The following is a 13,222-nucleotide window of genomic DNA, read 5'->3' on the forward strand; positions in this document are numbered from 1 at the left end:
TAATTTACTCAGCTGAATAAAGGCATTCTTTAGCTGTAATGTATTTTAAAATAAGAATGAATTTCTTATTTGGAAGTTTTTATTTTTGAGAATCTTTCGCGAGACACCTCTAGTTCACTGACGCGACACACGGTTTGCGCACAATTGGGCTATATCACCGTCACACGTAGTAGTTTGTTTGTTGCTTCCTAGATGACAGCACAAGCTTACAAATCTTGGACTGTTTTTCCGACTGCTTTTGAGGATTACAGGCCTTTTGATGTACAGGCCTCTGTGCATTTTTTGAGGATCTGGCAACTCTGCACACTCTAACTGTTATTTGTTTTTCGCCGGTGGCAACAGACATTCGTTTGTTTACAAAACAAATTTTCTCAATTTTTTTTTCAGCTGCTAACGAGAGAAGTCGTGATAGTAAAGGTAATTATCAACGAAAATACTCCTCAATGACGTATATGTAGAGCGAAATTTGATTTTTTGTAATAATATTATAACATAATTCATAATTTACAGAACCGTAGATCTTTCATATTACCCGTTATGTTATTGACATATTTGCTTGCCCTCACATTCGAAACTGACTAGATTTCGATTTGAAAATAATTGTCCAAAATATCAGAAACCTTCGTTGTCGCCAAGTTTTAGGCAATGCCAAAACATCTATATGTCGCAAAACGTCATACCAACATATTTAGGAAGTACCTATCATCCCTCCTGTAACACTAGCAAATAGCGCCAAATTCAGGTGTGTCAATGAAAACAAATAATAAAAAACAAATCGCCAAACAGCGGTGTAAGGAGTTTACTATTTGAACGAACTTGCTCAATCAAATATATTTAAAAAGTATTTCCCCCAGAACACAGGGTTGACCATTTTGTTGTTAATTTTCCTATCCCGTCCAAACAGCTATTTTATTGCCAACTCAGGGAACAGATCCTGTATAATCTAGATTTGGCGACTTTCTTTTCGGTGCCAAACACGTCTGATGGCCCCGACGAAAGTCGCAATGGCCAAACAGACGCTACGGTCGCCGAATAAATACAAAAAAACGACAACATAGAAAACATAAAAGCGGAAATCACACACACATCAATAATATTACACTGAAGAGCCAAAGAAACTGGTACAGGCATGCGTATGCAAATAAAGAGATATGGAACCAATCAGAGTACGGCGCTGCGGTCGGCAACGCCTATATAACACAACAAGTGTCTGGCGTAGTTGTTAGATCGGTTACCGCTGCTACAATGGCAGGTTATCGAGGTTTAAGTGAGTTTGAACGTGGTGTTATAGTCGGCGCACGAGAGATGGGACATAGCATCTCCGAGGTAGCGATGAAATTTGGATTTTCACGTACGACCATTTCACGAGTGTACCGTGAATATCGGGAATCCGGAAAAAAATTAAATCTACGACATCGCTGCGGTCGGAAAAAGATCATGCAAGAACGGGACTGACGAGAATCATTAAACGTGACAGACGTACAACCCTTCCGCAAATTGCTGCAGATTTCAATGCTGGGCCATCAACAAGTGTCAGCGTGCAAACCATTCAACGAAACATCATCGATATGTTCTTTCGGAGCCGAAGGCCCACTCGTATACCCTTGATGACTGCACGACACAAAGCTCTTTACGCCTCGCCTGGGCCCGACAACACCGACGTTGGACTGTTGAGGACTGGAAACACATTGCCTGGTCTGACGAGTCTCGGTTCCAATTGCTTTGAGCTGATGGACGTGTACGGGTATGGAGACAACCTCATGAATCCATGGACCCTACATGTCAACACCCCCTCTTACTCCTACGGATTTATGGACAGCCCTGCAGGATTCATGGTGTCAATTACCTCCAGCACTACTTCAGACATTAGTCGAGTCCATGCCACGTCCTGTTGCGGCACTTCTGCGTGCTCGTGGGGGCCCTACACGATATTAGGCAGGTGCACCAGTTTTTGTGGCTCTTCAGTGTATAGGCCTATATAACAGTACAAATGAATATTTTCAGCATAAACAAAATAAAACCTGGAATCTCCTTGAAATAAAATCCGATTCAGGCATAAGTCTCTCTGGGTATCCAGACTCTTTTAAATAATAAACTGAAATAATATTTACGAGACTAGAAATGGAAGGCATGACAAAAAAATGTGGAAGTTACAAAAAATATATCGGAAAAATACAACCAGACACTATGCTGTATAATCTAGTTAATATCCTAGTGAAGAGACAACGATGCGTTGGAAAATGAAATGATGCTATTTCAAATACAGTCAAAAATCCTGTTTTAATTAACACTTTCTAATCCCAGATAAATTTACATAGGAACAATACTAAAACCTGGGAATCCTTTATAATGAAATTTCATTATAACGAAGTGATTTCTCTGGTCTCTTGGGGTTCGTTATAATGGGATCCGACTGTATAGCACACAAAGGGAAAAGATGCCATATTAGCCGTTTGAATTGCCTGCACTACAAGTGCCACCTGGAATGGATGATTCTAGAAGCGAGAGAGAAGTTTTGGCAACCTGGCGTCATTATGCCAGCCTCTGCGACTAATGGCGTCTTTGGCAGTCTGGGATTATACTGCTTTGGCAATCTGGATTATACTGCATCTGTTCCCAACTCAGTTCATGGGTGACAATCATGGCTATCGAAGTGATAAATGAACTTGCGAACAAAGTTACTGCAAAATTAGTAGTTTTTGATTGCATCAAGGTTTTGGCCCCTTTGCGACGTGTGTGTGTGCAGATATAGGATTGACACTGCCATTACATTTTGGTGGTGAATACCCATCTTTGCATAATTGTTGGCATTGGCTCTTTTGGACAACAATTTAACGGCACTTGGCAAGAAACCAGACTTTATTTCGCTGGTATAAGACCAACTTTCACAGCATTTTTTCATTAGATCGAAGAACATTTGTCCATGGAAAAATAGTAATTTAAGTAACACACATAAACGCTAGAGAGCTGAGGTGCTTATGACTTCTTCTTTTGCGTACATTCACCTCATAGGCCTACACATTTGTGCACTCCATCTACGTTAATGGATGTAAGAATTAAAAATAGCGTCTTTAAAGATAATCAGTGTGGGTTGAAATACATTCCAGTTACCAATGGAGGTAAATTTACAGTTTTGTCGTCTATGGCTTACACAAATTTTGCCATTGTTTCCACATTCTTATCTAATTTTCTTGACCACTTATTCCTTGCTGTACTATAATCTGCTTACACCCCACTCCTGTAAATAAGCTTGTGTGTCTAACAAAACTCTTTTGGTCACTTGCTTGCATATTTTTTTTGGTCACTCCCATGATTACATTCTCAAGGTCACTCTTTTTGTCATTCACATGATTGCACATGCTCTAGTTCACTCTTTTGGTCAGTCCAGCTTGAACCCTGGGTCACAGAGTCCTGGATTCATTCATTCATTCATTGCTCTCTTGGCTGCTCTTTTGGTTATTCACATGCTTGCACATGCTCTAGGCCACTCTTTTGTTCGCTCAGTTGCTTGTGAATTCTCCAGGTCACTCTCTGCATAATCCCTTGCTTTCTGGGCAGAGGCAGGTTTATATGGTGGGCTATCAAATTTTTGCTGCTTTGCGCCCCCTTCTACTAATTTTCCTGATCGCTCATTCTTCAAGTTTGTTCCCTTCCCGAACTTGAGCTCACTATGCCTCCTCTAAATATGCCACTGGTAGCCAATGAAAAATTCTGAAAGAGCCAAAGCATCTGGGCCGTCTTAAGAGCATTGTGGGCCCCCTTCCGAACCAAGTATTTTTTTGAGGCCCTACCTAGAAAATTCTCGAAAAATGCAAGTACTTCACATTTTCTGAGGCTCCGGGCCGTGCTCGGGTGAGCCCATGCATTAAAACGGCACTGCAAAGCACAAAGGTAAAACATTAGCAGCAGACAATATTGTAAATTTGATGGCAAACTCATGAGATCCGATCTGCAATCACTGAATGAAAAAAAAAAAATTGATTAATTTTGCTATGAATCGTGCTAAATGTCGCCTAAGGAACAGCCCTCTTGGCTATTTTTTTTTTTTTTTTTCATTTCCTGCCAAGCAGAACTTTCTTATGATGCCCAGTTCTCTTGGAAGCTGAAAGCAGGACCTATCTTCGCACAAATAACTCGCATTAAATAAAAAAAGATTCTTTCATGACCTAACCTACATTATACTTTTTAATGATACTTGATATATTGCCACAAAATTGTTTCCAAAATGGAATAAAGACAGGTTATATAAACTGTTCCCGTTCTTGTATCTTCTCTTGTTTGGACTCTCAATTGAGTTAAATGCTTCATTGTGAATCATGAGTTTCTCTAATCATCCTTTGTATTTCGTTCCACAGCTGCTGAAAGATGAGAATCTTTAGGATCCTCCGTTATCCTCGCAAACTCCCAATAGAGTTCTCAAACTTCCCGAAGAAGTATATCGAAAGGGCAAAGGAGCAGATCGAGTATAAGACACCAAGAAATGACCCAAGGTACCAAGACAGAGTAATCAAAAGGGAAACGTTCACCTATACCATGGATAGACCTTGGACATATGAATTCTATGAAGCAAATCATCCTACAAAAAAAATTAGGGAGGATATCGTTGAACCGATCAAAGATTGGACCATATATCGAGGAGATCGGGTATTGCCAAATTTCACTTTTTTTACTTAAAAAATTACATAATTTAGTTTTTAATGTCGTATTCTTCACAATTATTTTGAGCAGCAGTGTGGTGAACAGTTTGTGCAGTGCACAATCTCTTCACCGCAGGTTAGATATGCAGTATTTATGCTGCTTACAGTCCAGATGCTTGTATACAGTCGAATCCTGTTTTAACGAATACAGTTATAGCAAACATTTTGTTTTAATGAACACTTTTACAATCCCCCAGATAAGTAAGTTTGAATAGAAACAGTGTGAAATACCTGGAATTGCTTTATAATGAAGTGATTTCTCCAGTCTTGTGGAGTTTGTAATAACAGGATTTGACTGTACTAAGCGTGACCATACAACCTGTATCTTACTGGATGGATTTTGGCAGCTATTCCAACTTTTTTATTTTTCTATGTCCTGTTTTTCTATTTTCATCTAGTATATTTGAGTGAACATATAAGCATTTCTGGCGAATTATACATTTCAACTTGCAGTACCCATCATTTTTTGCAACTGGTGATTTTTCAGCAATAGTTGGCAATTTCACCCGACAACATTGATAATTTTTTGGCTATAACTGGCGACTTACTTTCCTTCGAGAATTTTTTGTTGCTTTAAGTGGCAACTTTACTTACCTTTTACAACTGTTTCTGCTGCAAATGAAAACATTACGTGCTTTTGACAACAAGGTTACATATTTTTAATTAATGAAATATAGCCAGCCCAGTTATTTATGGTGATGTCATTGTGTTCATTGATGCTTTTCTGCCAAAACAACTTTCACAGGCTGAATGGAACCTCTTGACAGGCTACATTTGGGCTGGAGGATGTGCACCTCTGCTTTAAGTATAGACTTTGTCTAACTTATTTGCAATGATAATTCACATGATTATATTTGGAGGTGTGAAGCCTGCTCAGGATCAGCATTAAACTGTGGGTTGCATTCTGATTGATCTTCATCTGCATGAAAATTTACTTCTTGCAGCCAGAGGCGCATTTATGGTTTTGCCGCCTGTGGGCTACACAAATTTTGCTGCCCTTTCATTCTAATTTTCTTGACTATTTCCCCGAATTCTCCACCCTGTGCTATAGTTCACTTGGTCTTCTCCCCCCCCCCCCCCCAAATCCTGCAAATACACTTGTGTTAAAGTTACCTATAGTCATGCTTGCATACTGTTTTGGTCACTCACATGCTTGAACACCTTCTAGGTCTCTCACATACTTGCAGATGCTCTAGGTCACTCGCTGACCCAATCCCTCGCACTGTAGATCACTCATTTGGTCATTCATATACTTGCTCGTGCCATAAGGCACTCTTTTGCTGACTCATGTGCTTGCAAACTCTCTGGGTCATACATGCTTAACCCATAGCCCTCGTAGTCATCTGATTCTGCCCGTGACCTGAAACATAATTTTCTAGAAATGAACAAATGAACTAAGCAGCACATGACCAGATCGCTTAAGTGACCCATGGTGCAGTTGACCATCACTTAAGAATGCATATTCCCAGATCACTTAAGTGACCCGTGATGCATTTACAGATCACTTAAGTGACCCACAACACAGTTCCCAGTGACTTACTTAGTACGTGACACATTTGCAGATTACTTAAGTGACCCAAGGTGCATTTAAAAATTTCTCAAGCAGCCCATGGCACGTTTCCAAATCACCTAATTGATCCATGGCACATTTATAGATCACATAAGTAACACACGGCACATTAACACATCACTTAAGTGACCTGTAGCACTGAAATAGATCAATTGAGTGGCACACAGCTCAATTCCAAATCACCTAAGCAGCCTGTGAAACATTTTTCAACCAATGAAGTGGCCCACTCTCTCCAAAAGATTGAGCATCCTTGCTCTAGGTCACTCACTGACCTAATCCCTCGATGTCTGGGCAGAGATGGATTTATTGAGGGTTATACAAATTTCGCTGCCCTTCTTTTATTTACTAATTTTCTTGGCCATTCATTCCTCAAATTTTCTGCCCCTCTGAACTTGTCACCCTGGGCTACAGCCCACTAAACCCTCCCTCCTCCTGTAAATATGCCACTGCTTGCAGCAAAGAGTTGGAAAAAAAAATTTAATGGATGTTTTAATTGCTAAGTTTTTTTCTCTGTTTTTTTAATTATGGTGATGTCTTTTAATTCCTGTCTCAGGTTGAAATCCTGGTTGGTAAAGACAAGGGAAAGCAGGGAATCGTCAACTACATTGTCACAGAAAGGAACTGGGTCACTGTGGCTGGACTCAATTGCGTAAGTATTCATTGTTTCATAACATGATTCACTGTTTCTATTTTTGTGCTCCTAAACATTTTATCTTGCATTAATGCTTTGAAAGGCTTGTTTGGCAAGTTTGAGGTGGCCAGGCTCACTTAAAGTTGGGCCTGGCAGAGGACAGAAACCGGTATCAGAACAGACAATAATTACAGAATAAAATGATGAACCTCCCCGCTAATTGTATGAAGTACAGATGACTGGATGCCAAGCGAAGATAATTGGAAAGAAAAGTCACATTCGTCTGTGGGGAATCAAACCACCAACCCCACACTTTCCGGGCATGTGTTCTACCATAAAACTACAGAGGATAGACATTTTCTTCCCTAAAAAACTGTGTTCCTTTGGGCGGAAGGGTACTGCGCAGGCCGTTGTTGAGTTAAGAGGCTGTCTATTACGCAGTCCCGTTCATCCCAAAGGAACATAGTGTTCTTAGGAAAGAAAATTTCTGTCCTCTGTAGTTTATTGGTAAAGCATGCACCCAGAAAGTGCTAGGTTGGTGGTTCAATTCCCCACTGAGGAATGTGACTTTTCTTTTCAATTATCTTCGCTTAGTATCCTGTCATCTGTACTTTGTACAATAATTACAGATATCTCAACTGTGATAGTCGACTGCCGGTCGTTGTACAGAAGGTGCAGCAAAGCATGGGCCACGAAAACAGTAGTCACGTTGAAGGTGGTCTATGTCCTCGCTAGGGCGATGAATGGGATGAATAAAGCATGACATTACACTACACAGTGCCACATTTTCCTATTGGCAATGTTTGAGGCTATAATTTGTTTTGCAGAATTTTTTTCCCATGCCATCATTAGTTCCTCTACCAAGTTTGGTGTCATTTTGGTTGTAAGATGGAGCCACTCTGAGTTGATGTCAGTTTAATTACAAACACCCATATTTTGAAATATGGGTGTTATAAAACGCTCAAAATCTTTGCTGTTGCAGGGGTTAAACAGGGCAACTATTGGGTTGTGCTACTCTAGGTGGGGCACCAAATCCATGCTGAAAGGAGGGGGAAAAAAACTTTGCCAATCAAAGAAAGTGGTCAGGTGACAAAAAACATGCCCAGCACAGGTAGAGATTTTTTCCTTGAGCTACCCCTGGGCCAAATTTCAGATCTCTCAGATCAAAATGATCTCTTGATTTTTTATGCTGAAAATACTGTTGTAATACTAAAACAGTTTTTTTCACTTTATTTACCTCAGAAACCTAAATTTATCGGAGGAAAAGGAATGCCTCAATCCATGATATTAGAGGAACAACCGCTTCTAGTCACATCAGAAGTTGCACTCATCGATCCTGGTGATAAGTATGTGATGGGGTTTTCTTTCTTTCTTTCTTTTTTGTCAATTTTCAAATTGGAAGATGGTTTCAATAATACAGCAGAAGTCTGATATAACAAATACGGTTCATAGCGAGAATTTTTGTATTACAAGTGGTTGTCAAAAGGCTTCTGTTACAAATACACTGACTACTATTAAATATAAAACATAATTGTTCATAATGAGCTAAAAATAATGAAGCTTTCCCTTATTCCCACTTTATACGTCAAAAAAATTTTCCAAAAAAGTTATTTTTGTTCTTTTTACTTGAACTAAAGGGATGGATTAATATCATTCATTATTCTTCATAGTTTCTATCATTAATCACTATTAATAGGTCACTTATTATTGTACATGCTTATCACAAAAACTGGCCACCTCTGTCCCCAGGGCCCTCACAAGGATGGGGCTGACAGGGCCCAGGAACGATTCTTGTGAATTTTTAGATTTTTCATCTATAAATTCACTATTTAGGGGGCCCATAGAAAGTCTGGCTAAGGGCTCACTGAATTCTTCAGCCTGGTGTTCTGGTACTGGATGTGGGGGCCATGAGACTATGCCTCCAGAGAGGTTTGGATCAAGATTGCCATGATGAGAGTCCACACGATAACCGCATGCCCACAATTATTTGGTCTTTCAGTTTTTACTCTAGACATATCTCTTGATGACGACAAATTTTTTTACCACTTATGAGAAATTTGTACAAAACTATATGGACTTCTTAATAAGATTTGATTGCAACATGTCTATATCAATGCTTCTGTTGTCCTTTCAGCCAGCCAACAAAAGCTGTATGGAGGTTTACAGAGGAAGGTGAAGAAGTACGAGTATCTACCAGGACGGGAAGAATCATACCATTGCCCAAAATGGCTGAAGAAACTTATGATTATAAGGAAAAGAAATACTACGTTGGTAATGCATACTAATATTTTATTTTATTTTTTGCATGTATTCACATTTGATAGATTTGTTCCATTTCTTTCGTATCAGTTTTCTAATTACAATATTACACATTAATCTATTTTTCATTGAACTGTTAAATAACGTAAGGTTGAACTTTGCTTGTTTGACATGCAGTCATTTCCCTGGATCGCACTATAGCCAAAGGCAATAAGATATGTGCTTGCTGTACCAAAGTATCTTTAGAGATATCGTAAGTTTGATACTCAGATAACTGCTCAGTGTTTGTCAGAATTTCTCCTGGAACAAAGGCACATGACGTGACCAAATTCACCCACCTCACATCTTTTGCAAGACATTGAAACATTATTCCCATAAAGATGGGTGAATCTGGGTTCCTTTATTTTGAAACTTTGAAGTACAGGGCCTTTATAATTAAAGTTCCACTTTGAAATGGCCATAAAAGGCCATAAAAAATAGTTTATAGGAAGCCAGGGGATTGAATTTTCTGCAAAAATAAAGGAAAAAGTTCAAAAACTCACCACCAGTGGGGGATTGGTGCTGTATGCAATATTGTTCAACGAAATAAGACATGAAGACATTGGTTTAGAATGTTTTTAATAATTTCTAAAAGGAAACTGTTTGTGGGGTTTTGGTGAAATCAAAAAATGTGATACATTGTGTCCATAAAATTCCTCCAGATATGTTAAGAGCTACTGTTGAGAAACCAGTAATGTTATTGAACTTGCTTTCAGGAAATGGTGGACACCACATTGAACATGCTTTGTAACATGTTTTAGAAGTGATTAAAAACATTTTAAACCGATGTCTTCGTCTCATTTCGTTTAACAATATTGCATACAGCACCATTCCTTGCTGGTGGTGAGTTTTTTTAACTTTTTTTTGCGGAAAATTAAATTCTATGACCTTCTGTAAACTATTACCCAGTTTGATAACAATTTGCTATAATTTGCAATCATACTTGCATTTAACAGTTTTTTGTTGGTTATACTTACCTTAGCCAATTATTGTCATAAACATTGTCAGTGTCTTGTATGGATCCCGATTCCCTCCTATTTTTTTAAAGGAGATATCACCTTGACAAAAGTAAAAGAAATAGATTAGTATAGATCATTCTGTTAATTTTCTACCAGAAAGCCATTAGCAGGCTGGATTGAACACCTTGATGGGCAACATTTGGTCCATGGGCCGGATGTTGCAAACCCCCTGGCATGAGTGCAAAAACTATGTGCAACAATCTTTCTGTATCAGTGTTAATCCTGACCATGATTTTATGATCTTAATTAATTCAGCAAACAAAAAATTGTTGATCTTATCCAACACCATCTATGCAAATGCCATAATAAGGGTCATAATTAGAGGGGGGGGGGGGCAACCGTCCTTGGCAGTGAATTTCAAGTAGAACAAATAAATTGTAAAATTATTTATTTATTATTATTTTATAGTAGAGTATAGTAAGAGTGGCAAAAAATCACTCTCCCCAACCACAGCCAAAATCCTACTTAGACTGTTTAGAAAAAAATTAAAGTGGTGATAGTAATTATATCAAGACAAAAAATATTTATGATGGAGCCTATGGGCACAATGCAGTTTATACTGTGTTTTCCTGGAGGAAAGCTCTTCCCAAATTGTTGCAGCTTGTTCCTGCCATCACACAGAGGGACATGTGGTTTTTGCATGATAGAGCCCCTGCACACTTTAGCACCATTGCTCAGAATGTCCTGAATGACAGATATCCTGGGGCGCGGTAGCCCAGGTCGATAACATACTCGCCTAAAGTACCAGAGGATGTTTAGAGGTGTCGCGAGTTACATACCCTGTTTGTCCTTGTCAGAAAACTTTCCTGACACAAGGGTACAAAAGAAACAGTGATATGGCCGCAGAAAAAATTGCTACTGCAGGGAGTCCCCCATCGAGGGATTAGAGCCCCAACCTCTCGATGAGTATAAAAAACAAGCCTGCCGTTCGGAACCGGCAATAAATTGTAGGTCTCGGTTTAATTAGCCCTCGCGTGCAGAAAATTACCTTGGTGCGACTCAAATGATTCAATTATACCAGATATCCTGGAGGGTGGATCAGATGTGGTGGGCTTGTGGTGAGGCTTCCATGCTCACCAGACCTAAATTTACTGCACTTCTTGTGGGGGCATATAAATGCATTGGTGTACAAGACAAATGTAGAATCTGCGGAGTTCATAAGCATGAATGCTTGTTGCAACAGACAAGACCACTATGACTCCTGGAGTGTACAAGAGAATGCATCACGTCTTTCATTTGCTGATGTGAACCATGTAATGACATCCTTGGATATCATTCGAGCATCTCTTTTGAGTTTTTCGCAATCTACATCAGATTGTGCAACTTATGATTTTATTAGTTTCTCTTTTTTTTTCACTGTTGAAACTTCAACATGAACGCTTTACTTTACGCTTTTCTGACACTCTAAGTAGACTTGCGAGGATTGGTAAATATTGTTCGTCTTGATGGGTATACTGCTACTACTTAACCATACATATTCTTCTGCAAAATTTCTAAAAAATTGGAACGTGTTGTGTGAGTATATGCATGTGCATGACCTTAATGCATTGTCAGAGTGGTGCTTGTCTCTTGTTCTTTGCTGGTGTTGCCATCTGGCTTCCATATTTTGAATTGAAAGATGGTAAATTCTTGAATTTTCATGTTGTGTAGAAATTGCGTTGTTGGTTGTGTTGCCCACTCTCTGCCGAGAGACTTTTGAAATGGAAGACAGGCTTGAATTTGCGTCTTGAAGCTGGGAAACTGCAGAAAACCAGCTTCAACCGACCACTACTATGTTGTTGCGTTGTCCGTTGAAAACCAACTCAAACAGGTGACAGTCTTCGAATCTGAACAAACAATTTTTATCAAATGATGGCCTGAAAACCTTAACTATTTGCATCACTGTGTTGCAGGGAGAGTCCAGCACAATGTCCACACTACTACACAGAGTCCCTTGATCGGTACTATTATCCCCTTACAAACAGTTCACGAACACCCTGTATACTGTATTCAGCTTAAATTAATTTGAGTATTTTTCAATTTCTCTGTCATGTGAAAGCTAGTAAAAATTAATTTGACTTGAATCGATGAAATGCATTTGTTGATCCTTTTTTCTCATACTAGAACAACCGAAGGACACAAAGGCAAAAGATGTCGAGAAAGTTACTTTCAAGCCAAAATTATGTACTTTCGAACAAGAAATTATGCAAGAAATGGACATCAAAGAGGACAGAATCCCATGTAAAACGTATTGGTATTAGATGTACAAATAAAATATTCTTTATTTTATGAGTCTATCTTTGGCAATTGGAATGTTTGGATAAAGATGGTGGCATTTAAAGAAAGGAAATCAAGAGATTAAAAGTATGTAAGATGATTCTGGTATTTGCAAAGTTGTTTCTGATTGTGCCTCGTGAACACTTCATGTTTAACCACTTTACGATCAGCATGATATTGCATCCAAACGCCTGTGGAATGAATTCACACAAGTTCCCTGTTTTCTTTCCTTATCATTGGGAAGCTTTGTTGTAACCCTATGAAAAAAAACTGTTCTTTTTTTTACCTCTATTTATTTCTATATTCCTATAAGTGATTTTGTTTTCCACGTGTCACGTACTTGTGGTATCCTTGTATTACATACAGTAAATCCTCTCTTTTGTGGACGGACACTGGCAGGACAAAAAAAATTTCCCATAAAAGAAGGGTGACTGTTAATAAGGGAACTGAAATGCATACTTTCATTATACGAGGGAAAATTATAATTTGGTCATAAAAAGAAAGGTGACCGCACCTGAGGGGGTGTCTGTTAAGAGGGCCTTTACTGTACATATAAGAGCGTGAAGAATGTGAAAAGAGAAATTTACTTCATACCTACTCTCTTACTCTTATCAACTATTATACTGTTTTTTCCTTTCATTTGTTTTTTTCTATTCTTTTCTATGTTTTTCCCCCCTTTTCCTTTTCATCATCGCCAATAAATATAGATCATCCCGATTTCTTGCCAGTAGCATGTAAGCGATTGTCGTTA

At 38.8% G+C, this 13,222-nt stretch overlaps 1 protein-coding gene across 1 annotated transcript; it reads left to right on the plus strand.

Annotated features, from left to right (window-relative positions):
* The first annotated feature begins 321 nt into the window (after positions 1-321).
* mRpL24 (mitochondrial ribosomal protein L24) lies at positions 322-12,491 on the plus strand. The gene is made up of 6 exons (XM_089241742.1): positions 322-417; positions 4,356-4,644; positions 6,821-6,916; positions 8,141-8,244; positions 9,033-9,169; positions 12,319-12,491. The coding sequence occupies exons 2-6, from the start codon at positions 4,366-4,368 to the stop codon at positions 12,453-12,455; spliced, it is 753 nt and encodes a 250-aa protein (XP_089097868.1). The 5' UTR covers positions 322-417; positions 4,356-4,365; the 3' UTR covers positions 12,456-12,491.
* The last annotated feature ends 731 nt before the right edge of the window (positions 12,492-13,222 follow it).

Source organism: Pholcus phalangioides, unplaced genomic scaffold (genome assembly GCF_987345545.1).
Source record: "Pholcus phalangioides strain wild (caught in Gottingen) unplaced genomic scaffold, Ppha-v1.0 ptg000014l_1, whole genome shotgun sequence".
Classification (NCBI taxonomy): domain Eukaryota; kingdom Metazoa; phylum Arthropoda; class Arachnida; order Araneae; family Pholcidae; genus Pholcus; species Pholcus phalangioides.